The 24790-nt window shown below is 35.3% G+C and overlaps 5 protein-coding genes across 6 annotated transcripts; 1 reads left to right on the forward strand and 4 right to left on the reverse strand.

The window, feature by feature from the left end:
- Positions 1-5594: 5594 nt before the first annotated feature.
- On the reverse strand, positions 5595-6481 carry LOC133845799 (peflin-like). Its single transcript, XM_062280372.1, has 4 exons — positions 6473-6481; positions 6230-6401; positions 5889-6032; positions 5595-5821 (listed from the first exon to the last, which is right to left on the reverse strand). The coding sequence occupies exons 1-4, from the start codon at positions 6479-6481 to the stop codon at positions 5595-5597; spliced, it is 552 nt and encodes a 183-aa protein (XP_062136356.1).
- A 5590-nt stretch (positions 6482-12071) lies between these two features.
- Positions 12072-18706, forward strand: LOC133843537 (uncharacterized). 2 transcript variants are annotated; one of them, XM_062277136.1, is made up of 6 exons: positions 12072-12306; positions 14554-15251; positions 15393-15523; positions 17562-17758; positions 17914-18041; positions 18152-18706. In XM_062277136.1, the coding sequence occupies exons 2-6, from the start codon at positions 14701-14703 to the stop codon at positions 18225-18227; spliced, it is 1083 nt and encodes a 360-aa protein (XP_062133120.1). In that variant the 5' UTR covers positions 12072-12306; positions 14554-14700; the 3' UTR covers positions 18228-18706. The 2 variants fall into 2 exon arrangements, with proteins under 2 accessions (XP_062133120.1, XP_062133121.1); XM_062277137.1 differs by having other exon boundaries at positions 12072-12207.
- Positions 16376-17147, reverse strand: LOC133843538 (uncharacterized). Its single transcript, XM_062277138.1, has 2 exons — positions 16828-17147; positions 16376-16764 (listed from the first exon to the last, which is right to left on the reverse strand). The coding sequence occupies exons 1-2, from the start codon at positions 16978-16980 to the stop codon at positions 16615-16617; spliced, it is 303 nt and encodes a 100-aa protein (XP_062133122.1). The 5' UTR covers positions 16981-17147; the 3' UTR covers positions 16376-16614.
- Positions 18707-19185: 479 nt separating the features above from the next.
- On the reverse strand, positions 19186-19822 carry LOC133846347 (uncharacterized). The gene is made up of 2 exons (XM_062281287.1): positions 19508-19822; positions 19186-19444 (listed from the first exon to the last, which is right to left on the reverse strand). The coding sequence occupies exons 1-2, from the start codon at positions 19790-19792 to the stop codon at positions 19295-19297; spliced, it is 435 nt and encodes a 144-aa protein (XP_062137271.1). The 5' UTR covers positions 19793-19822; the 3' UTR covers positions 19186-19294.
- Positions 19823-24009: 4187 nt separating this feature from the next.
- LOC133845801 (uncharacterized) lies at positions 24010-24782 on the reverse strand. The gene is made up of 3 exons (XM_062280373.1): positions 24705-24782; positions 24321-24644; positions 24010-24263 (listed from the first exon to the last, which is right to left on the reverse strand). Exons 1-3 carry the CDS (start codon positions 24780-24782, stop codon positions 24114-24116), a joined length of 552 nt encoding a protein of 183 aa, XP_062136357.1. The 3' UTR covers positions 24010-24113.
- Positions 24783-24790: the final 8 nt, after the last annotated feature.

Here is a 24790-nt window from a genome sequence, read left to right on the forward strand (position 1 = left end):
GCCATGGTCTGCATTCGTCGTCTGGTCTGGTCCGCTCTGGTTTGGCTTTGAAAAGGTTCCGGGGTTTTTGGCCTGGTTTTATAATGAAATAAATTTCATTTGCTCATTGAGTCGACAAGCAGGCTGGCTGCTTGGCTGGTTGGTTGGCTGCTGACTGAATAGCTGGCCGACATGAGTGGCCAGGCATGAAGACGTTGTGGAATTTGCATGCATGTTGGACTCTCAAGTACGAGTCGGACGCATTAGGACGGACACATTAACTCTGCGTATGTGAGTGTGTGTGTGGAACACACATTTAAGGTATTAAGACTTGGCCCAAATGAAATATGACATGGTTGACAAAAGGCCTGGCCACTGGGACATCTATTGCCGCACACACATAAGCACAAACACATACAGACAGGCACGCACACAGAGAGAGAAAAAATCAATTGAGTTGAGATTGAAACGAAAAGCAATTCTCTGCCATTCCCCTAAAAATAACATTGCTACTGTGGTTAAAAATAATAATTCAAGGACACTTTTTGCAACCATTTGTAATCTCGATAATTTGAATAACGTTAGAAGTATATTTTTATTTTTGCATTTTCACATTTCATTTCATTTATATATTTGATGAAAGTGGGCAACAGAAATTGGAATGTCTTAACCATTTAAATTGACTTGTTGCTATTTTAAAAATAGTTCTAAATAATGATTTAAGAACACTTCTAATCATACATTTATCACCATTCCAATTCGATTGAAATAAATGCTTATTTTAGAAAAAAGAATGGCAAATTTATATTGTTTTACCTCTGATTAGAATTTAAATTTATTTTCTGCTGTTTTAAAAATATTGCTACTAATGCTGTTCAAAACTAAGGCTGCTGAGGTTTAAGAAAAACACACTTCTAAACATTCATTCAATAGAGACAATTCTAATTGATTCTTCTAGAAAAAACCAGACTAGCAAAGTTTTATTCATTTCTTTCATTAGCCCCAACTTGTAATCAATTTTTTGCTATTTCAAAAATAGATTTTTTTTTTGCTAAAAGTGAGGCAACTAAGATTAAAAATAACGATTTAAAAACTAATTTATAAATATTCATTTATCACTATTCCAATACAATAAAAATAAATACTATTTCTAAAAAAAAAAATGTAAGCAAAGTTTCATTCTCTCCCTAAATGTATGTAGCGTATATATGTATAATAAATGTTGCCGAAGTACCAAAGCAGATTATCGGCTTAATGAAATAAAAATGAAGCAAATACATTTTGCACTACATTAAATAAAGCTGAACAGAATAATCTTGCTTTTTCATATTCACAAAATATTTTTATTTTAATAAGAATATTCCTGAAAATATTCGTAACCAAAAATCTATAAAAAAAAATGTCCATTGTTTAAAGCATTCATATAAAAATCAATCCCAATTCTTACATCAATGGAGTAGAATAAAAATTGTACTGTATTGATTAAAATTAAATTAGTTGAATAGTTTTGCATTTATGCTTTGTAAAATATTTGAATTTCAATATTCAAGAATAATCTCACAAATAAAAAATTTCTTTGAATGTATTTTTTTACCAACATCAATCAAATAAACTAAATAATGTGTCGTATTTATCAGAATAAAAATATATTTTCACAAGGTTCTAAGAGTATTTCTAATAATACTTTTTACGAAAAATCTCGTATTAATCTTACTTACTTTTACGTATTTAGTGCAACAATTCTAGCCACAATTCAGATGGCAAAGTGAAGTATGGAAAAATGCTTAAAGTATTTCACATAGCATTCAAAATGAATTCATATATCAAAATCAATTTCATTGAAGAACAATTTCAACCGCAATTGGTACGTGAACTCTACGTACAACATATAGTAAAATTCTTAAAGTTATTTTATGATGGCTAGCATTTAGATTGGCATATTTCTCTCTGTGCACGCTCACATGTCCACAAACTCGCACTAACTGAGAATCCCTTGCGGGGGATGTTGTACAACAGCAATCGCCCAATAGCAAATATTTTGCCTCATGTTGCGCTCTATCGCCAGATATAGCATAGAGATAGAATCTCTTCTGATGCTGCTGTTGCTGCTGTCCCTTCATCGTGTCCTGCGCTGTTCTGTCCTGTCCGGTTCTGTCCAGCTGGCTCTGCATTAAATGCCACTCCGGCAGTCAGTTTGCTTTAGCTCCACTCACTCTGCCAGCGTGATGACGACAAGGACGACAAGGACAACGACGTGGACGCCGACGACGACGACGACGACGAGTTCATTCGTCCTGCCTCGTTTCATTTCGACACCAAAAACGCAGCGGGTGTTGCGTTGCATACTTTGCAGCTTGTGGCATATAGCATCGAAAGCATCGTCAGCATCATCATCGTCATCATCGTGTTTATACCCTGTGCCTCATAAAAAAGCTTCAAGTAATGGGTATCATAAAGTTGTGCACTCTCATCGTATGTGTGTGTTTGTGTCTGCGAATACGTGTACCGCATAAAATATACACTTTATTGCGCCATTCCACCCACAAATATCGCTGCCGAAAATGGCAAAAAAATCGTTTGAAAACTGCAGTTTTAGGTAAACAGCTCTGCTTTTTTGACACACGTCTCGATTTTATGTTCTTCTATACTTTCATTAAATATCAGAGTTATGCAACTCATATTTGTTTCATATTTGTCAAGAAATAAATTTATGAAATAAAAGAATTTATTCATTTCAATTATTTTTGTCAAGAAATAAATGTATGAAAAAAGAAAAGAAATGCATTTGCTTTATTTTTGACAAGAAATAAATCTATGAATAAATAATTTGTTTTATTTCAACTACATTGAACGAGAAATCACATAGTCAGAATATATTTAAAATTTAAAATAATTTAATGTATTTAAAACTTATAATAATTTAATAATTTTTGTTTTTGAGAATTATGATATAGCAAATCGATTTTTTTTCGAATTTATAATGAGTGTTTTCTTTTTTATTTCTTGAAATAGTTTTATTATTCAACTGTATTCAAATATTTTATTATTGTTTTTTTTAGATTAAATGAGAGTTTCTCATTCTTTAATTTACACAGATTGTTAGTTTTTTATTCTTCAATACTTCATTAGAATAATGAACTCAATTATCCATATTATTCGATTGACCAATTTAATTCTTTTTAATGTCATAAGCTAAGAAAATCTTCTATTTGTTTTTGTCTTTCCTACTTTAATAATATAGGAAAAGTAATGTTATTTTTGTTATAAAATTCTTAAATAATAAATGTTCAAATTTGTGGCATCTAAATGACAATGTTTCAATAAGTTTAACAAATCTGTAATACATGAGAAATCTTACAAAATGAAAAATAACATCACTTTCAATTATGTTGCTGAAAACGTTTCACTAAAAATAAATTGCCTAACAATTTGACTTTTATTACATTAAGAAATAACTAAATTATATATAAAAATTAGTTTTAGATTTCGCAGGTGTAGATATTGTACATATGTATATAAATTGTAGACTCTTTTCATATGTTATGTAAATAAAGAAATTTTGCTTATTTGTTAAAGCTTTGGTAGAGCAACCAATAGTCGATACGTACATACATATGTTAGACCAAATTCGTGTATTAATTAAGACAAGCAACATTACAATTTATGCAACACTTCATATTTTAATCAACATATGTAACATGTAACACATTTCTAGATTAAGCAAAAGTAACATGGTTGGCTTTCAAGAAAATGATTTATGGTTGACTTGACTTTAAAGACCACTTTTAATGTCAATTTCAATGGTAAACAAAATAGAGGAAGTAAAATTTAGAGTTTATATTGTCTATTTTGCAGGGTAACTGTCAGGTTGTGTTTTCTTACCTGGATACTTTGTGCTCTCGTTTAAAAGATAAACAAGTCGACATTTTGACAACCCAAAATGCGGGCCAGGCAACAAAATGTGGCGAGTGTGGCAACTGCGGCTGTAGCTTTAGCCATGGCTGCGGCTGCGGCATTTGCTGTCGTTGCCATTGTCTCTTCTGCTCTGCTCTGCTGTGATGTTTTCTCTGCTTCAGCTGGTTCGCTTTATGAAAACTCCATAAACTTTCATCAAATAATCGAAATCAACTTTCAACTTCAGCTTCGGGATGTCTGCAATTTATATGCAAATTTGATTAAGAAAATACTGCGAGGCTTTGGCTTTTGCTTTCCGTTGCTGATCCACAATCCTCCTCCCTGTCCCTTCTCCCTCTCCTACTCGCTGCCTTCTCTAGTTGCCCCCTTCCGTCCTTTTGGCTGGGTAAGTAATTGAAACAAAAAATATGCATTTGACCAGCATCGCGTTTCGTGTTGGTCCGCTTAACTAATGTAATTTAAAATGGACGAGTGGCAAATTACTTGCCCTTAAAAACGCGAAACATTTGCGGACATTCCTTTTCCCCACACCCACCTCCCCATCGTCCCCCTCCGGCGACGCCTTTGGCGTACCCGAAACACACAAAAAAACAGGAAAAATAATGCCGTTGCGTAAATTGCCCAGCGCAAATCCCGTGAAAATAAAAATTGTTAAAATAAATTGTGTGGGCGGTCGCAAATTGGTTTGGCTTTCTGCTTGGCTTAATTTGTAATTCAAATGTTCTCGTTGCGTTCTCGTTCACTCGACGGCGAACGCTTGTTAAATACGCCCCAGCGGTCGCAGCAGCGATCTGGCAACGCTGCAATGAACCATTGCTGCCTAAGTGGCAGTGCTGTAAACCGCCATAAAACATCATTAAGTGTTGGCAAACGCAATCAAAGGCAACACGGATTACCAACCACACACAGATGAATGGCCAAAGCTAACGATCAGTGCTGTAAAATGCCACGGATTATGATGATGAATGCGCAATGTGAACAGTCAGTGCTGTTAAATTCTATTAAGTGTTATGAAGCGTATTGTAATGCGGTGGATTACTGTGGTGAATGAGCTATGAGTGCAATTTGTGCTCTGGCAACGGCTGCAAAATGCAGAGATGATTAGCCAAAGCTAATGATCAGTGTTGCTAAAAGACATGAAGATTAAGATAATTGTTGTGCATGAAAGCTAATAAAAAAGGAATAACTAAATTTCTTGGGATTCGATAATAAGCTCAATTTAGTGTTGTCAAGCGTAAGCGAACTTCGGTTTAATTTAAGCTTATTAAATGTCGAAGAATAATATTGATTTAAATGATATGGTTCTAAATAATACTACCACACAGATGAATGATGAAAGCTAACGATCAGTGATGTGAAATGTCACGGATTCTGATTATGAATGCGTAATGTGAACCATTAGAGCTGCCAAATGCTATTAAATGTTACGAAGCTTATTATAATGCGGTGGATTACTGTGGTGAATGAGCTTGCAATTTGTGCTCTGCTAAGGGCTGTAAAATGCAGAGATGATTAGCCAAAGCTAATGATCAGTGTTGCTAAAAGACATGAAGATTAAGATAATTGTGGTGAATGAAAGGTACTAAAAAAGAAATACCTCAATTTCTTGGTATTCGACAATGAGCTCAATTTTGTGTTGCCAAGCGTAAGCGAGCTTCCCTTTAATTTAAATTTATTAAACATCGAAGAATAATATTGATTTAAATGATATGGTTGCGGATGGCAATTTCCAACCAGTCCTCGTAGCTAATGGTAATGGTGCCATTCTGTTGTGTGTCCCGTTGTCTAAATTCCTCCGTTAAGCACTGAAGCTGCACGCACAGCACAATGAACTGATCCACCGAGACCTCTTTGTTATTAGGATCAATCTTTTTCACCAGGGAATTGATAAATTCCGGGCTAAGCGCAAAACCCATTTGAGTGAAGGCTACATGAAAATACATAAAACACAAGTTATCTAAAGCTGCTATCGTTAAGATATCATTCACGTTTACCTTGCGTCAGTTCGCCCTCCTTGATATGACCGGATCCATCTTGATCGTAGGTCTTAAAGACCTGCAGCCATTGATTGATATAGTTGTAGATCTTCTCAAACTCATAGATATCGATGGTGCCGCTGGCGTGGTCGTCGAACATGTCTACAAAATAAAACATTTTAAAGTCAAATAAACACACATAAAAACTTTAAGTAAACAATCATCAAATGCTTAGGCAACACCAGAAAATGCCATAGAAGCAAATGGCCAATTCCTTTGTTTATGTACACATTATTTGAGAAAGCTACCTCAGACTGACTCATAGGAAACCCTCTATGGATTTGCATGATTCGACTTACTTATCATGCATTTGCATGCGTTGTCCGAAAACTTCTGTCCACGCCCATTAATCAGGGCTGACTGGAGCTCTTCGGAATTGATCTTGCCCGATCGATCTCTGTCTACCATCGCAAACCATTGCTGAGCTTGTGGCGACACCTGTGTATTTTGTGGGGGATTGTAGTCACCGCCCTACAATGCACATGCAATAAAAAAAAATTGAAGAATATTTATCTTCTTAATTATACGAGATAATAACTTACGTTGGACATTTTGTTTAATGTAATGTAATTTAATATATTATATTGTACTTCAATTGTGACGGAATACACACGACACACACAAGCAGTGTTGCCAGTTTAGCTTATTATAAGCTAGTTCTAGCATATTTGAAAATGGAAAAGCTTGTAAAATATGCATCTAGCTTATAGCTTGAAATATAGCTTATTTTAAAATTCATCTAACATATTCTAGTTTTAAATGTATTTGCGACATAAACGATTTGTTCTGTAAGAAAAATATGCATGCTTGTTCTTTTTTTGCCGATGGTTATGTGCATTTCGTATGATCGTGAATTTATTTCTAATTAATAGTGTCATCGAAGAACGATCTTTTGAAGTGTTACCACTAATCGTTTGGAGTTGTGAAATTAAATAAAGCGTTTGTTAAAATGCCAAAGGAGATATATGTATGTATAAACAAATTTTTCGCAGCATCGAAGAAGCATATGTTAGCAATAGGCAGTAATAAGATATTTAATACAATTTTTGTTCAATAATACAGAAAACTATTATAAATCCATACCCTTTGATTTGGTTTTTTTTTCTATTGGAAACTGTCACAATGAAAGTTTAAAGACCTAATCATAAATATAGCCCCCAAAGATTTTTGCAACCCATATAAAAACATAATAAGGTTTAATATTTTCTCTCATTTGGGTGTAGGTTATTTTTCTGCATTATTTTTTTTTTTTTAATTTTGCCTTTTCTATCTTGTTTTTTTTTTCAAAAATCTAGCTTATACGGGTGCTCAGAACCTGGCAACACTGCACTCAAGTGATAGCTCAGAAGTGAATTAATTTATTACTTTTCTGTGCGTAAGCTTTTATCGATATATCGCAGGCATATCAACTCTGTCATATTCGATTTATTCGTGCGTCTATCGTTTCGTTTTACTTTGTGTTTGTAATAAGAGGCAGAGACCGGCGTAAACAAGCAAGTTTTTTTTGGCAAAAACAAAATGTCGCACTTTGTGAATATGGAGGTTTTTTCAAATTATCAAAAGTACATAGATAATGAACAGGAAATACGCGAGGTAAGTGAGAATTGGTGACATTATTACAGAATGACAAACTGTATTATTCAAAATTTGCGCAGAACATTCGTATTGTAGTGTGAAAGATTGAGCACTTGGCCAAGGATGCAACAATTCAATTGCAGATCATACACTCCGATTTAAGCACAGATTAATGGCCAAAGCTAACGATCAGTGCCGTAAAATACCACGGATTATGATGATGAATGCGCAATGTGAACAATCAGTGCTGTTAAATTCTATTAAGTGATATGAAGCGTATTGTAAGGCTGTGGATTACTGTGGTGAATGCAATTTGTACTCTGCTAAGGGCTGTAAAGTGCAGAGATGATTAGACAAAGCTAATGATCAGTGTTGCTAAACCTGAAGATTAAGATAATTGTGGTGCATGAAAGGCTCTAAAAAGGTATAGCTTATTTTCTAAATATTCGATTTCGCTGCGCTCTAAAAGATAATGATCGCAGTTTAGTGTTGTCAAACGTAAGCGAAATGCCTTCGAAATTAAGCTTATTAAATATTGAAGAATAATAATTTAAATGATATGGTTCTACATATATAATACTTCATAACCTTGACAACGATATTTAAACTAAACAGCTAAGTTACTCGAATTGCAAGTTACAACACTGTTTGTCAATACTATCAAAGCTCATTGCAGTGCTGTAAAGTAAAAGGAAATCGTCAAGTTTTGAATCGTTATCATAATTGCGATGAATCAAAGATGCTTTAGAAAAGGAAGAGCTTATTTTATTAGTACTTGATTGTGATGCCCTCTAAAAGATAATGAACTTCATTTAGTGTCAAGCGTAAGCAAAATGTTTTATCGAATCAAAATATAGATTTCAAAGATATTGAGTATAGAGTTCCTTATAATATAACTTCACCTAGAGAATTAAATTTCAGCTAAGTTAATTGAAATGAAAGCAACAACACTGTTAATCAACACTATCAATCACAGCTAATTGCAGTGCTGTAAAATGTTTAAAAGGAACTCGTAAAGTTTTGAATCGTTATAATAATTGTGATGATTGAAAGATTCTAAGAAAAGGAAGAGCTTATTTTCTTAGTACTCGATTGTGATACCCTTTAAAGGATAATGAACTTCATTTAGTGTCAAGCGTAAGCAAAATGTTTTATCGAATCAAAATATAGATTTCAAAGATATTGAGTATAGAGTTCCTTATAATATAACTTCACCTAGAGAATTAAATTTCAGCTGAGTTAATTGAAATGAAGGCAACAACACTGTTAATCAACACTATCAATCACAGCTAATTGCAGTGCTGTAAAATGTTTAAAAAAAACTCGTCAAGTTTTGAATCGTTATAATAATTGTGATGATTAAAAGATTCTAGGTAGGTAGAGCTTATTTTATTAGTACTTGATTGTGATGCCCTCTAAAAGATAATGAACTTCATTTAGTGTAAAGCGTAAGCAAAATGTTTTATCGAATCAAAATATAGATTTCAAAGATATTGAGTATAGAGTTCCTTGTAATATAACTTCACCTAGAGAATTAAATTTCAGCTGAGTTAATTGAAATGACACTTTTAATCAACACTATCAATCACAGCTAATTGCAGTGCTGTAAAGTTTTTAAAAAGAAAGCGGCAAGTGTTGTGAGTCTTTATGATAAGCGGCTGGTAAACGCGAGTATATTTAGCTTAAATACTTAATTATCGCTAAATGGAAATGTTGTGCAGCGAAAATAAGAAGATTAAATTTTAATTGGGCGGCTAAAATGGGTTTGACACACCTACACACAAAAACACACACACATGCAGATGTACTCACACATGTACATGGATGTGCATATTTTTAGAATAATTTGAAATATTAATTGCGCAAATTAGTGCAACCTAATTAAAGAAGCTAATAACTCGGCTGTCAGTTCACTTCAACATGAGCAATTTAGTATTTTCCCCCTCTCTAGAGAGTTTAATCGAATAAAAGCGTTTTCATTTTTTATGCATATTAATTACTTGAAATTCCTTTCAAATATATTTGACTTATGCATGCGATAAATTCTTTTGTCGATAATGCGAGCGCGTAGTTTTTTTTTGTGTATGTGACGAGGTGTTGGAAATGTTAATTAAAATCGGTTGATAAATGAGCACAGATAATGGGAGTGTGAACAAAATTCTGCAAAAATATTTATATTAATTCAATTTTCGCTTTGTTTCGATTAAGTGCAGCTGCCAAGTAATTGACTTGTCAAACTTGTAAACGATTTAGAGCAAAAAGTTATGAAACAACTTGACAACAACAATAAGAACATTTCTTAAGTTATTATGTTAAGCCCAGCTGTGCTTTATCCTTCAATTAGTAGCAGTCAAATCACTTTATAAACTGCGAGCTTTTCCCACTTAAATTCTATAAAAAATTGCCATAATTCTATAATATTCCCCATAGAATCCTGCAAGCGTTGCATGCAAAGAAATGTGTTCATCTTTTTTGTTCGTTTTACAATTTTGTGTTCGTTTTTTTTTTTTTTTTTTTTTTTTAGCTGGCGTTCTACGGGAAATATGGCCAATAAAACTGTCATCAAAAAGTTGTAAAGTAATGAAGCATTGCGGGAAAAAATGTAAGAAAAACATTTCGGGAATGAAATGCGCACTTGAGGCAAAACTTTTGCCGCCAGCGATTCAACAAAATGTGAAGCAAGCAACACGCAAAAAAAAAATGAATATGAAAATGAAAATACCAAAAATGAAATGGGAAGAAAAAGTAAAAATATTAATAAATACTCGTAGATTGTCGAAATGCACATTCACAAAAGAGATTTACATTTTAAGCGGTGCTGAAAAGAAGTCGCTTTCCCTCCTCCCTTTCACCCTCCTTTCTTCCTTCGCCCTACAACATTGTTCCTCTTTGTGTCGTCGTCGTCGTCGTCTCTTGTCTCCATCGTCCAGCTCAGTGGCACATCTCCAGCTGCTGCACACAATGTTGCACATTATTTTGCACTCTATCAATTTGAGCTCAAGTTGAGCGCAAGTTTTTCCAGCTTTGCCCCTATATAAATTCATACAATATATCTATATTGTTACCCTGTAAAAGTGGGCGCTGAGGGTGGCTTGACAGTATCTCGTGTTGGCCAGCAATAAACATATCTCATTAAAACCATGAGCTGCGTCTTGCAACCGTCCATCTCAATCAATCAAAATGAGTAATTACCGCCATTATCTATATTGACACCCTGTAAAGTGCTTAGCTTAGGCGGGCTATAATAAGTTGTGGGTGTTTCTTCTTTTTTTTTAGCGGGTAGCTTACAAAAAGTATTTTAATATCAAATTGATGTCTTAAGGATTTTTTAATATACTTTTGGCTACACTTTCTATTTGTTTTATATAAAAAAAAAACGAATTCCTAATATGTTCTGTATTATTTTTGTCAACTTGTAAGTCTAGACAACCCTGATGTTGCACAGTTACAGGGTATTACACTTGACTAAAGCATTCTTCTGCTTGTGCTTTCATTCCTTCCTGTCTTCTCTTTTTTTTTCTTTTTTTTTGGGCATTCCTTTTGACTCTCGTTGTTATTGTTGTTAAAAAGTTTGCTCCACTCATAATTCCCGATTGCTCTTTTGTTCAATTGCCAAACGTAGAGTGGGCATTGCTTTGACTGCGAGGGAAGCGAGGCGAGGAGGAAGACACCAAAAGGGGGCACAGAGAGTGTGAGTTTCGGAGTCGTAACCAGCAGCCCGCATCAGCAAGTTGTTTTACGCAACATTTACTGTGGACTCACTGTGGCCAGGCCAAGAAGCCCCCCAAAGACCAAGAGACCAACCGGCAGGACCAAAAGGACCTAAAACCAATGCCAACTTTGGACTTTGCCGAGAAGACTCCGAATGTCTATGCTGCTGCTGCGTGTGTGTGTGTGTCTGTGTGTCTGTTTTTTTTTCCGCTAATTGGAAAAGTTGCAAGTTGTGCGGGCTGCGTGAGCGTTTAGATGTCTTCTCCCTTACCACACACAAACTTCCCAGCGACTTCCCAGTGATCTGATGTGCTGAAGTCTTCAATGTCCCGAGGTCCTGCTGACTTGGCCATGCGGCAGTGGCGGCTTTTATGGCATTTGGAATGCTTATTAGCAGCTGACACGGCGTCAAAGTTTATAAAGCATGAGATTTTACACTCGTAATTGCCCATTAGCCGCCCCTCCTTCCGTCCCCCCCACCCACACACACATAATGAACGGGGGGCCCCTGATGTGTTTGAGAGATGTTGAGATGTGCCTAAGCTGCGTCTTCCTGCGCTTTATGCCATTGTAATTACAATAACCGAATGACTTATATTTTGAGGCAAATGCTTTGCATCCGTCTGATAACTCTGTCTTCTAGTCTCCATCTAATCCCCTCCCCTCTCCTCGCCATCGTTACTAATTCCCTTCGCCAAAATTGAATTGCCTGAGAGTGCGCCGACGCTGAGAGAGAGAGTGAAAGAGAGAGCGAGAGCGGGAAATACATTGGGATATTTTTGTTCCCTGGCAACAGGACGAAACTGGCAAAAGGTGTTCAGTTACGATTTCGTTTCGGTTAGTCAGTCTATTGCCACAAATGGCCGCGTGTGGCAGACAAAAGCGCATGAAAAATTCATAAGGCGAATTCCAAAGCGCAACGGCACCAGCAACAATAGCAACAACAACAACAACAAAGAGAACAACAGCAACAAGAACATCGAGCAAAAACGTTAGTCGTCAACGTCATCATCATCGTCATCGTCATCGGAATCGAATGGCGAGCGGCCAATGAACGTTGCTTTCTAATACCCAAAACATAGAGCTAAAGGTGTGCACTCGTGTGTGTGAGTGTGCGAGTGTGTGTGTGTGCGTATGTGTGTGTTAGTGAGTGGCTAACCGAATACTTGACGTTTTACTTTCATATAGTTTCCTTCAACACACAAAAAATAAAAAAAGGAACGACAAGAAAACAAAATAAAATGAAAGGAAAATTTGCCAACAAAATTCAATGGCAAATCGAAAAGTGCTTGACAAACGAGTATAAAAAAAAAACAGAAATAAATGAAAAGAAAAACCAACAACAATAACTGGGACAACATTACAAGAATGAGAGTGTGTGTGTTGGTGTGTAAGTTAGTGTGTTTTGTGTGTGTGCCAACACAAATACACGAGTGCTTTACGCTCAACAAATTTACGATATATACAATAAATATCTATATATATATGCGAGTATATGTGAAGTGTATATAAAAGCAGCACAAACAAAGAGCAAATGTTGATTATTTGGTCATTCGGTTGTGGTCCTTCGCTCCCTTCACCCCCTCACTCTTCGCGCGCCCTTTGGGTATATTGAGTGACTGCTGCAGGACCCCCTCCTCAGCCCCTTCTAATCCCCAGTTTATGTGCACAGAAAGAGCCTCAAGTATCATTGAATTGTTAAACACAATTAGGTTTTGTTTGCGCTCTTCCCAGCTACTACGATATCACTTTAATTACAACAACTTTACGCCTTGCAAAAAAGATAAGTTCTCACTTGCTACACACACACACACACACTCTCACACTCACACTCTCTCCACATATAGTATTATATTATTATAGCTGAACTTGTTAGTGATAAAAAATAACAGCAAAAGTTTCTGCAAGCTTCAATTGTGAGTTAATTTTTCATAACAAAAGTTTTGCTTATTCCTCTCTGCTTGCGTGCAAAGAGGAGAGAAGACGAGGGGGCAAGGAGGAGGAGGAGGAGGATAGAAGGGGCTGGTGAGTGCTTGTGTTTGCATACATTCGTTTGCCACAAACAACACCACAATGTTTCTCATGTGTAAATTAAATGAAATTTCTGTAATTTATTCGCTTGGAATTAATTGAATTCAGCAAAAATTGCATTCACATTCGTCAAAAAAAAGACAAAATATAAAAATAAAGTATATTTAAAAAAATAAAATAATGTATTCCTGATGACATTTTGCGTAATTGATTTGGGAAATGCAATTTCCAGAGATGACAGCATTTTAAATGAAGGGGCAACAAATGAAAATCAGTTTGTAGCTAAAACCGAGTCATGCAAACGTAGCAAAAATGTAAATTTTTGTATATATTTGTGTATTTTTGCAATTGTTGAAGAAGCAAATGGCAATCTCTAGAGAATTGTGTGAATAACTAATGAATATACATTTATGTTATCATAAGTTGTTTATGTGCAAAAGAATATAAATGAATACATTTCTGAATCTCCACACAATTTAATGCTACTTATGAGCTGAGCGTTTAATACATGCTTTATTTTCAATTTCATTTTAATAATAATTTCACTTCAATGAGGACTTTAAACAGTCGCAAAAATATTGTTAAATCCTCTCTGAAAAATACGCATTTTTTAGCATCAACTGTGCAAAGAAATGAAACGGACAATAGCTTTGTTTATAATCCAGCTGTGCTATTTGTTAATCCTTCAGCTAAAGCGAAAGCCAGCATAAAGTCTATTTAGCTCAATTTTGCCACACTGGTTGCCGCTGTCCAAAAGTATGCTTTCTATTATTTATAACTAGAATTTCAGTGGCGATGGCGAGAGAGCTGGTCGTTGAATAAATGAAAATGAGACACTTGGCCTTTATGCCGAAACGATTGCAAAAGTCCTTCGCATTAATTATGCACAGTTTCGACAGCAATAAACAATAATAAAAATAACACTTGAACTATGCAAAATTCATAATGAACTTTGTCGAACTTGCGACAAAGGCAACGGAGTGAGTGGGACAAAGTTTGGGGGCTGCATAGCTATAGCTGCTATTGATATACAATATAATAAATTGTGCTATTTTAATGAACAGCCCGAAAGTATGCTACGGAAATTGTTGTAGCGCAATTGAAAGCAGTCTTTGGGTTTGGCCTCCCGAAAAGTATGCTACACTAAGCGTAATGCGGTAAAATTAGGCAAAATATCGTCGTTAGGAACGAAATGGCAGCCGCAGCGGTTCTCGGTTACATAAAAGCCCACCCATTAAAGCCTTGGACACAAGGCGTGGCATAGTTTTATGGCATTTTAATCATTTAACAACGCTTTGGTTTGCAGTCAACATGCAAATTGCCTGGCGAGCAACCAAACAGGACGAACAGACCCAAACAACAGCAGCAGCAACAACAAGAGCAACAACAACAACAACATCGGTAGCACCACCAGAAGCGACAGCAGCAAAAACACAATAAAAATTGCCTATAAATGGGCGGAAGAGCAGTAGCAGGAGGAGGAACAGAAGTAGGAGCAGGAGTAGGAGTAGGAGCTGATGGTCGAGGAAATGGAGAAGGCCATGTGGGTGTAGATGTTGTAGGTGATGGTGTTGTTGTTGCTGTGCCGGCGACTGCGATTGTGACTGGGACTGTGGGAGTAGCCGACGCCATTGGCATGGATATACGCACAAGGACAACAACAACAACAGCAATAAACAACAACAAAGACAACAGCAGCAGCAGCAACAACAACAGAAGCAGCAGCAACAGCAACAACAACAACGAATCAACGTCGACGTCAGTCAAACAGAACAACAAAGCGAAACTTCCGCATAGGATGCGACGAAACGGAAGTTATTTTGGTCGTTTGAACGTACGGATCTATCTCATCTATTCATGCTGCTATCTGCTGCTGATAATGGCAGCAGCTGGCAGCAACAATGTGGTAAATGGACTCAAATGCTATTGCAATCCAAAGGAATGCGATGTTATACGGGCCCTCGACTGCCCCGGCAAGGGCCTAATGCTCTGGGATCCATGCCAGTAAGTTAAACCACTCATCTACAATATTTTATGCGTATCTATTCCACAATTCCTCCTATACACATACATATATTTCGAATATTACGATTCTCATTCGTATTCGCATTCACATTCGCACACTCTAATTCTATTCATGTGCAGATGCTGCCGCATATGCGCTAAAACGTTGGGCGAATCCTGCGGCGGACCCGGCGGCTTTTCCGGCCAATGCGAACCGCCCCTTCAGTGTGTTACCAAACTGCCCATTAGCAGCGGTCTCGGCGTCTGCATGGGTAAGTCTTTTCTTCTTTCTCTTATTCTCTTTCTCTATCTCTCTTTCTCTATATTTATCTCTGTTTTTGTTTGGACTGCATGTGCGCCGTATTAATTTCGAAAGCTACTTCTCAGCATTTTTTATTATGTTTATCACATCTTAAATTCCACTCAGATACCCGGTGCCTATCATATAAAAGTGGATATTAGTGGCAAGTGAAAATTGCTGGTCATTTAGATCTGAGTGTGGTACACAATTTAAGTTAGTTTTTCATATTAAATGCGCATTCATTAGCTTCTTAAATTTATAAATATTTAAATATATTTTAACCCATATAATAAAATCACTTTAAATGAATTTAAATTATTTATTTTTGAGTGGAAGTGCTTTGTTTTTTTCTGATAAAAGCATTTAATGTTTTTCGGTTATCTAATATTTGCAATCTATAAACTTAATTATAAGCTCATTGCATATTAAAATTGCAAGTTTATCCGCAAACTATGTACCAGTCTATAAGCTATATGTAGACATGGCTCTGATGTTAAATGCGTCATTCGAACGCTTTCAAAATGTATGTTAAAACATTCTGCTTTTTTTTGACAATATATGAAACATATTGCTCTTGCTATGGATTAGTTCTATAATGGTTGCTTCCGTTGATGTTGGATAACTGTTAGACTCCAAGATAGTTACACAAATTGAAGGCAGTCGCAAAAACAGAAATCGCTTTCGGAATACAGAATTTCAGAACCGATTTTAGCAAATCTATTACCTTTACAATGTCTTTTTTAATGATTAAAAATTATTATGTCGTTTTTTAATTTGATCTCAAGCGATGTCGCACGATGCAATTCTTTCCTTTGCTATATTTATATAAATTTGTAAATTGTTCACATTGTTCGTGAAAAGTATTAGAAGAAAGGATATAAAATATATACTAAATATATAAGCTATTATTTTATAATTTTAACATAATGAATATATCGCAAGAGCACACCAAAAAGCAAAGAACACTTGACAATTTATTTCTTTTAATATTTCTAATTGCTTCGTTGTGTTGACATTAATTTATTAGTTCAATAACGTCCGATTGCCATATGCTTAATTGCACTAATAGAAAACAGAGCCTTCTGAGAATACATACACCAAATATTGTTCGCCCCGCAGAAACTTGAGGTGCAATTGGTAGTTTAAGTCAAATATTCCGGTCGGATACATATCAGGGCTCATTGTGACATTTGTCATGCCATACGTTATGCACTGTAAATATTGGTTGGCATATTAATGGCATAATTTAGATAAATTTATAATATTAATACCCACCTCTGATACTGGGCAATTTGTGGGTAGATTGCTGCCAATTTGAAAGCGCTTAAAGAACTTGCCATAAAAGCTGCTGATGTTGACGGAGTTGAGAAACTTGCAACCATCCATTTTGACTTGTGCCAAGCTCAATTTGCTGCCATCTCGCTTCATAATATCCAAGATGATCACAATGTTAAACGATTTCACTGTTTCCAATAGACTGAAATTCACGGAAAACGAGGGATCGGATCTTTTTTTTTATGCACTTCGCAGCGAATGTGACTCACAACTGACGCTTCAATGTTTAAGCACGTCAAGTTTCTGAGCTCCACCGAGACGGGTCGCTGTGAAGGAGTAAAAATTACATCTCATTAATCACAAATTGGTTTCAATTAAAATTGTACCTTAGCTTCACTCAAGTGCAGCAAAGTCAAGACAGTTAGGGTCAAGAATAATACTTTGTATTTCATTATTCAAGTGTTCTTTACAGTTGAGAGGAATGTTACTAAATGAAATCATAAATAAATAAATCATCTTATTTAAATTGGAGCAACAATCAAACAAATGTCCAATTAATGTGCTTTTAATATGCACGAAAATTAATTGGATTTTCGTTCTATCGATTGTCCATCTAATGAGCAATCGCAACCCGCCCCCGCCCCCGCCCACACACACGTCATGCATAATTGCTGAATTTTCCAAAAATGTGTTTGCTTTGCTTTTCTCTCCCTCACTCACTCGTGTGATTACAGATCTGCAACATTTGACAGCGCTCACATACAGCCAGCTGAGCAACTGCACTGCGGATGAGGCGATTGTGCTGGAGCCGGGCTGTGAGATAACCAACAAACGCTGCCAATGCTGGCCCACAATGCGCACCTGTCTCAGCCAGCTGTCCACTGATGGCGGCTCGCCAAGCAATTCGCGTTGGCATTTCAAAAATCTCGAGGTAATTTTCTATAGCATACTTATTGGCGTCGCATCAAAAACATTCGTTAAAGCGCAAACGAAAACACAAATATTCGTTTGTCATTGAGCCAGGTGTGATTGCTATTAATTGCATTTTTTGTTTTCTGTTTGTGTGTGTGCGTTTGGGATTTCTAGGACTGCCAATTGAACTTGCAAAATCTGATTAAACTCGAATTGGAATTCGATGAAGACTATAAAATCTCACCGAGTAAATTTACATACAAAAAGCTGCGCAGAAAGCGAAAATCGTTGAGGAAACGCATGTGAGTTGAATTTTTTATCAGCATTTCGCAATTCGAACACATTCGAACGTAATACGTTCGTAATTTATGCATTTGATTTATTTATTGTCGCTTCGATTTATTTATTGCAGCATCATTTTGGAAGATGAAGATGATGGTGGCAGCAACATCCAGCAACAGCAGCAGGAGCAGCAGCAAACCGTCTAAAAACGTCCCCCCTTCTATCTCTTCTCATAAATAAAATTCTTGTACAGATAGTATGCTTACTTCTATGAAATGTGGCTATTATAAATATGATAATAAACAAACCTATACATTATACATACAACACAATATACTTATACATGCATTCATTCAAACAGACAGACAAACATCAACACACACACACAACCATACATACGTATTGGGTATGGTAAATATAAACTATTGTATGTATTGTATGTATCCCTAAGACATTTGTTACTTTATTGTTTTTTGAAACAATGTGTGCGCATACATAATGTATTATATATTGCAATTTCTATTCCTAACAAGACAAAAACCTAAAGACAAAAAAAAAGAAAAAACAAAACAATTACCTACAAAATATATTTGAAACATTTTACGAATGTTGTTGCTTTCGAAAATAATGCGATTAAGAAAAGCATCGAAATATATATATACATAAATGGCCAGAAAAACTAAAGTTATTTTCATTTTTATACCCCTTACCCATAGGGTAGAAGGGTATTATTGTTTTGTGCCTGCAATAATGTATGCAACAGGCAAAAGGAATCATCTTGAACCCTATAAAGAATATATAGTCTTGATCTGCATAAACAGACGAGACAATATAGCGAGGTCCGTCCGTCAGTATGAACATCTTATAATCTGGTATATTTTGCACTCTGTGGTATACTGTCAATGGAGTACGATATCAATAATAGAAAAGCAAAATAGTGGCGTATTCATTTTGAAATATACCACATTATTATACCGCAAAAATACTATGAATACTATCTGATGACAAAAATACTAAAAATATATTATCCGTTGGAATATTTTTGCGGTATTTTAATTTGACATATTATGAAATTAAAAATTACACGATTTTGCTGTTGTGTACAATAGGTATCAGGTGTTTCACAGTTGAGCACACTCGTCTGTGACTGTCTTACTTGTTTATTTAGGATTTTTGATTAAAGCTGTGTGTTGGTGTATTTCACATACAATTTTCTACAAACGACAATTAAAAATGAAAGTGTGTTACATTGCTATTGTATTAATAACATCTTTTAGTAGATAATTGATCCTTCAACATAAACGTCGGCAATGATTTTGTTATCCTTTTCAATTTGCAAAGTCAATTGATGATTTAAAGCTGGCACATTCGGTGGATATTCGTCCACTAAAACTGTGTAATTACGTATCTCGAAGACATTGTTCTACGATTATAAAATCCGTATTTAGATATTGCTAAAAATGTTAATAAAATTTGCAATACGTACAGCTGGAACTGGACAACCTTTGGGTAAGTTGCTGACACTGAGGATGCGCTTGAAGAATTTGCCAAAAATGTTGTTGCTGTAAAATGACTCCAGGAATTTGCAGCCATCGAGTTTGTGACGTCCCATGCTGATTTTGGTTTTATCTCTTTTGAGAATTCCCACATCGAGCCACAGATTAAAGTCATTGGCGCTTTCCTTAAGGCTGAAGCGTGCGTACATCACTGGAACAATGCGTTTTCTATAGATAATGCAGGTGAACTCGTGTCCCCATGAGGGATCAAGCATTCGGCATGTAAAATTGTTGATTTCAATGGTGAAAGGTCGCTGTAAGATTTCGAAATAAATAAAATTCTTAAAATTAACTTTACATTCTGTTTGTTACCTTAGCCTCATTCAAGGACTGAAAGCTGAGAATAGCTATAACTATAACAATTAAGCGGTAAGCCATTGTTCGAACGTTGACTTCACGAGAATTAAAGAGTGAATAGGAAGAGGTTTTGAAACAAAACTAATATAAATCAGGCTTTACAAAGCAATTATAAACGTATTAAATTACATAATAACACGCATAAAGCGTTTTTAATATGTGTATTAATATTTGCTAATCTAGCTTTTTGATCGGTTTTGTTAAATGGCCGATTGTGAAATTGCTGCAATTAAAAGCGTGTTAATAGACAGTTAATTAAGTTGTAACTGAAATTTACAAGTTGCCTATTTTAATGCAATTTATTTACGACTTACATTTGTGCAGAAAAACGATATCAACAATATTTAATATTTATGTATATGTCGTAGTTCCAAGAACATATATGTGAGCGATAATTTTCTCATTGAATTCGATTTTCATGCCCCATTCGTACGTCATTGCTGGAATACCTGGAGGATATTCCTCGGCCAGAACTGTATAGTTGCGTATCTCAAAGAGTTTGTTCTATAAAAATGCATATTATAAAAGGAAATTTTGAAAAATCAATCAATTACTTACAGCTGGAATCGGGCACTTCTTGGGAAGATTGCTGGCTGCCCGAATGCGCTTGAAGAACTTAAAGAAACCAACTTGGCTGTAAAACGATTCCAAAAATTTGCAGCCATCAAGCCTATGGCGGCCAACTGACATCTTAGAATTATCCTTTTTGATCATAGCCATATTAAAAATAAGATAAAAATGGACGCCCGGTACCTTGACATTAAATCGCACCGATAATGAGGGTTGAATGCGCTTTCTATGCAGAGTACAGCTGAATTCATGGGCTAACTCGGGCGCAATAGCTATGCAACTAAAGTTGTTTAGTTCAATATTCAGCTAAAAGAAAAAATTTGAATTAACATTTGGCAGACATTAACTTTTTACTAACCTTTGCCTGACTTGAAATCAGTACACTAAGCAATATGCTGGTGAAAAGCAAAGCGCGATAATCCATAGTTCGTAGCTCTCTTCAAACCTATTTTGCAGTGAGCAGCGTATTTTATAGAGTGCGAACAGTTGAAATACAAATTGGTTTAAAACAAACATTTGTATTATATCAGATAAGCTTCATGCTTTTCTCTAAACGCACTTTTAATACGTTAAATTTTTTTGCAATTGCAATATCATTAGCATACGTCACGTTCAATTGATGTTTAACTCCATTTTGTTTAACTGGTATCAAAATGCGACATTTAAACTGCGCGGCAAAGCTTGCAGCACATTTGCAAAGCTGACTGCTTCAAAACTCGTGAAGTGCTTAGTAAATTCATGTGCTGAAGCTGACCAATATGAAACAATTCAGAGGAACACACCTTGTGTAAAGGATGCTTTTTAAAATGTTGTCATTAAGAGGTGATTTTATGCTTTGCCTCCCCAGAGGTTGCCGATCCAACCTAACCTAATAGGTGATACAGCAAATAATAATAGAAATTATTATATTACTTATTTCATTTTCCATTCATATATCATTTCAGCAGGATTGGGAGGAGATTCTTCAATCCAAACTTCAACTTTTCATATTTCAACAAATCTATAAAGTCATCATTATTAGTTCAGTAAATAATGATGATTCAAAAACAAAACATTCTCGGCTGTTGTTCACAGCCATCATTAAAAATATGAGTCAACCTTTCGCTGCAATTTAAAAATGTTTGTAATTGTTTCAACCGTTAAAATTTCAAGGCTATGTAATGAATTCTGAGTAGATAAATACATAATTCAGCATAAATGTATCATTTATTGAACATATATCAGCACTTAATACTGTTTAATAAGAGATTTTGCCCTGAACATAAACATCAGCAATAATTCTGTTTTTGTATTCTATTTGCATTCCAAAGTAATGTGTAACTGCTGGAACGTGGGGTGGATATTCCCGAGCCAGAACTGTGTAGTTTCGTATCTCATAGAGTGTGTTCTTAAAAGATAATAAAGTTAAAAAGATTAAAGAAAGTCTAAGAGATCAATGGAACACTTACACCATGAACGGGACATGATTTGGGTAAATTGCTAAATGTTCGAACGCGTTTAAAAAACTTTCCGACAATGTTGACGTTGCTATAAAATGTGCTCAGTACTTTGCAACCATCCAATGTGAGATTTGTTATACCAATGGGAACTCCTCTCCTAATAATGCCCCAGGAACATATAAAATTGAATGCATCGGCCGTTTCTTTGAGGTTGAATCGCACAGACATAGAAGGCAAGACGCGTTTTCGATGAAGTGTACAGCTGAACTCATGAGCTGTCTCGGGGTAGTGTGAAATACAAGTGAAATTGTTGATTTCAATTTGAATGGGGCGCTAAAAATAAATATTATATTAAAATCAATCAACAAATTTCCTTTAACATCTACCTCATGCAGACTTGTATCCAGAATCCCCAGCAATATTAAATTCACTAACAAAGCGCGGTAATTCATGATTCGAGGAACGAACGCAACTGTTTGTGATTTTAGTGCATGATACGCATAAATTTCGAATGAAAATAATACAATCATTGCCTCTAATTAATCGCAATGTTGATGTAAGATTCATTTTTAATTTTCCATTAATTGCTTAATGATTTTTTAATACAGTTTATTTTAAATTTGTTAGGTCATTATTTGGGGTTATGTCACGTATTGGATATTTGTTAACATTGAACAGAATGAATATTATTTATTTACTTGCACATCCTTGAAAAATTTAATTAAATAAATCATTCATAATATATTAATAATATGAATTATCTTTATTCTATGCCAATTCATCTTAAGCCCAATATGAAATATTGTGGCATAAGCAATAAGATGATTTTATCTCCAAAAGCTTATTTTAAAAATGTCATTGGTTGTTGTGGATATTTTCATCAATAAGAAAGAATTACATAATGCAGAAATTGGAGATTTTTTGAGAAAGAACATTTCAATAGTATTGTCACTGTAAAATTTACAACATTAGATCTTCATCATCTTCATTTCAAATCAAAAACTATTAAAATACCATTAACAAACTATTATTTAAAATAGGCGCCAATCTTTAGCTTTGATTACAAAGCTGATTGCTATGAATTGCCAAAGGTACTCCAGGCTTCAGCGGGAAGGCTGATTGCTTTGATTGCAAGTGTGAAAATAACAACTGTTTTAGTTTGTTATATTTTTATACTTTTTATATACTTTGGTTATACTTTTATTCATTATTTAAAGATCACCCAATTACAACTGTTTAATAAGAAATTTTTCCGCGAATATAAATATCGCCAACTACTCTATTCTTGTATTCCATCTGCATGTCGAATTCGTACGTCATAGCTGGAATATTTTTCGGGTATTCCTGCGCTAGAACTGTATAGTTGCGTACTTCAAAAAGAGTGTTCTAAAATGATAATAAAGTTATAGAAGATGTTCTATAATGCGATCAGTAAAATATTTACGCCTGGAACAGGACATGATTTGGGTAAATTTCCGAACGTTCGAATGCGTTTAAAGAACTTTCCGACAATGTTGTTGCCATAAAACGAACCCAGAACTTTGCAGCCATCCAATGTGATGTTCGTTGAGGCAAAGGTAGCTCCCTTCGTTACAACTCTCCAGGAGCAAATAATATTGAATGCCTCGGCAGTTTCCTTGAGGTTGAATCGCACAGACATAGAAGGCAAGACGCGTTTTCGATGAAGAGTGCAGCTGAACTCGTGAGCTACCTCTGGGTAGTAAGAAACACAAGTGAAATTGTTGATTTCAATTTGCATGGGTCGCTGAAAGAATAATTTCATATTCTACTATTCTTAATTAACGAGTTGTCTTTATCATTTACCTCTGCCAGACTTGTGTCCAGAAGCACGATCGATATTAAAGTCAATAATAATGCGTGACAATTCATGTTTCAAGGAACGTAAATAACTGTTTGTGACTTTCAGTGGTTGATATGCAAAAATTTCGAAAGGAAATCATGCAATCATTGCCTCTAATTAACCGCAATATTGATGACAGTTTCATTTAAAATTTCTCATTAATTTCTTAATGATTTTTTAATACAGTTTGCTTTTAATTTGCTATTTCACTCATGTTTGGCAACATTAAGCAGAAGTTGTGTCAATTACTACACTTAATTCATTTAATTTGAAGCATTTTATTTCGGTTGCTTGCAATTATCTTGACAATTAATAACTAATAGAGCCTTCATTAATAATATCGGCTATTATGTTTCCACCTCGTTCGATCTGGAGAGTCAAATGAAATGTCGCGGCGGGCGCAAACGGAGGATACTCTTCCGGTAATACAGTATAGTTGCGTATCTCCAAAAGTTTATTCTGAAAAATTTCATTGATTATTAATTAATTTGAATCAGCTAAGTGGGAGTTACTTACTCCAGGAATTGGACATTTCTTGGGCAGATTGCTGACACTTTGAATGCGCTTAAAGAACTTTCCAACCATATTGTTGCTATAAAACGATTCAAGAAATTTGCAACCATCGAGTTTGAGGCGTCCAACGGATTTTTTCGAATTATCCTTTTTGACAAACTGCAGATGATATAGCAAATTATATTCATTAATTTGCTTGGCAAGTTTAAAAGCCACAGAAATTGATGGATATATGCGCTTTCGATGCAATTTACAGTCGAGTTGCAATACCCAGTTGGGATCTCGAAGTGCACAGGAAAAGTTATGGAATTCAATGGTAAAAGGTGGCTGTAAAAATTATGAAACTAAATTAAGTACATAAAATTATTGAACTAGTTTTTAACGTACCTTAGTAGCCTCATCTTGAACCACAAAAATTGAGAGAAGCAAAAACAGTCCGCGAAACTGAACTGTGGAACAACGCATGATGCATG

This window comes from Drosophila sulfurigaster, chromosome 3 (genome assembly GCF_023558435.1).
Source record: "Drosophila sulfurigaster albostrigata strain 15112-1811.04 chromosome 3, ASM2355843v2, whole genome shotgun sequence".
NCBI classification, from domain to species: domain Eukaryota; kingdom Metazoa; phylum Arthropoda; class Insecta; order Diptera; family Drosophilidae; genus Drosophila; species Drosophila sulfurigaster.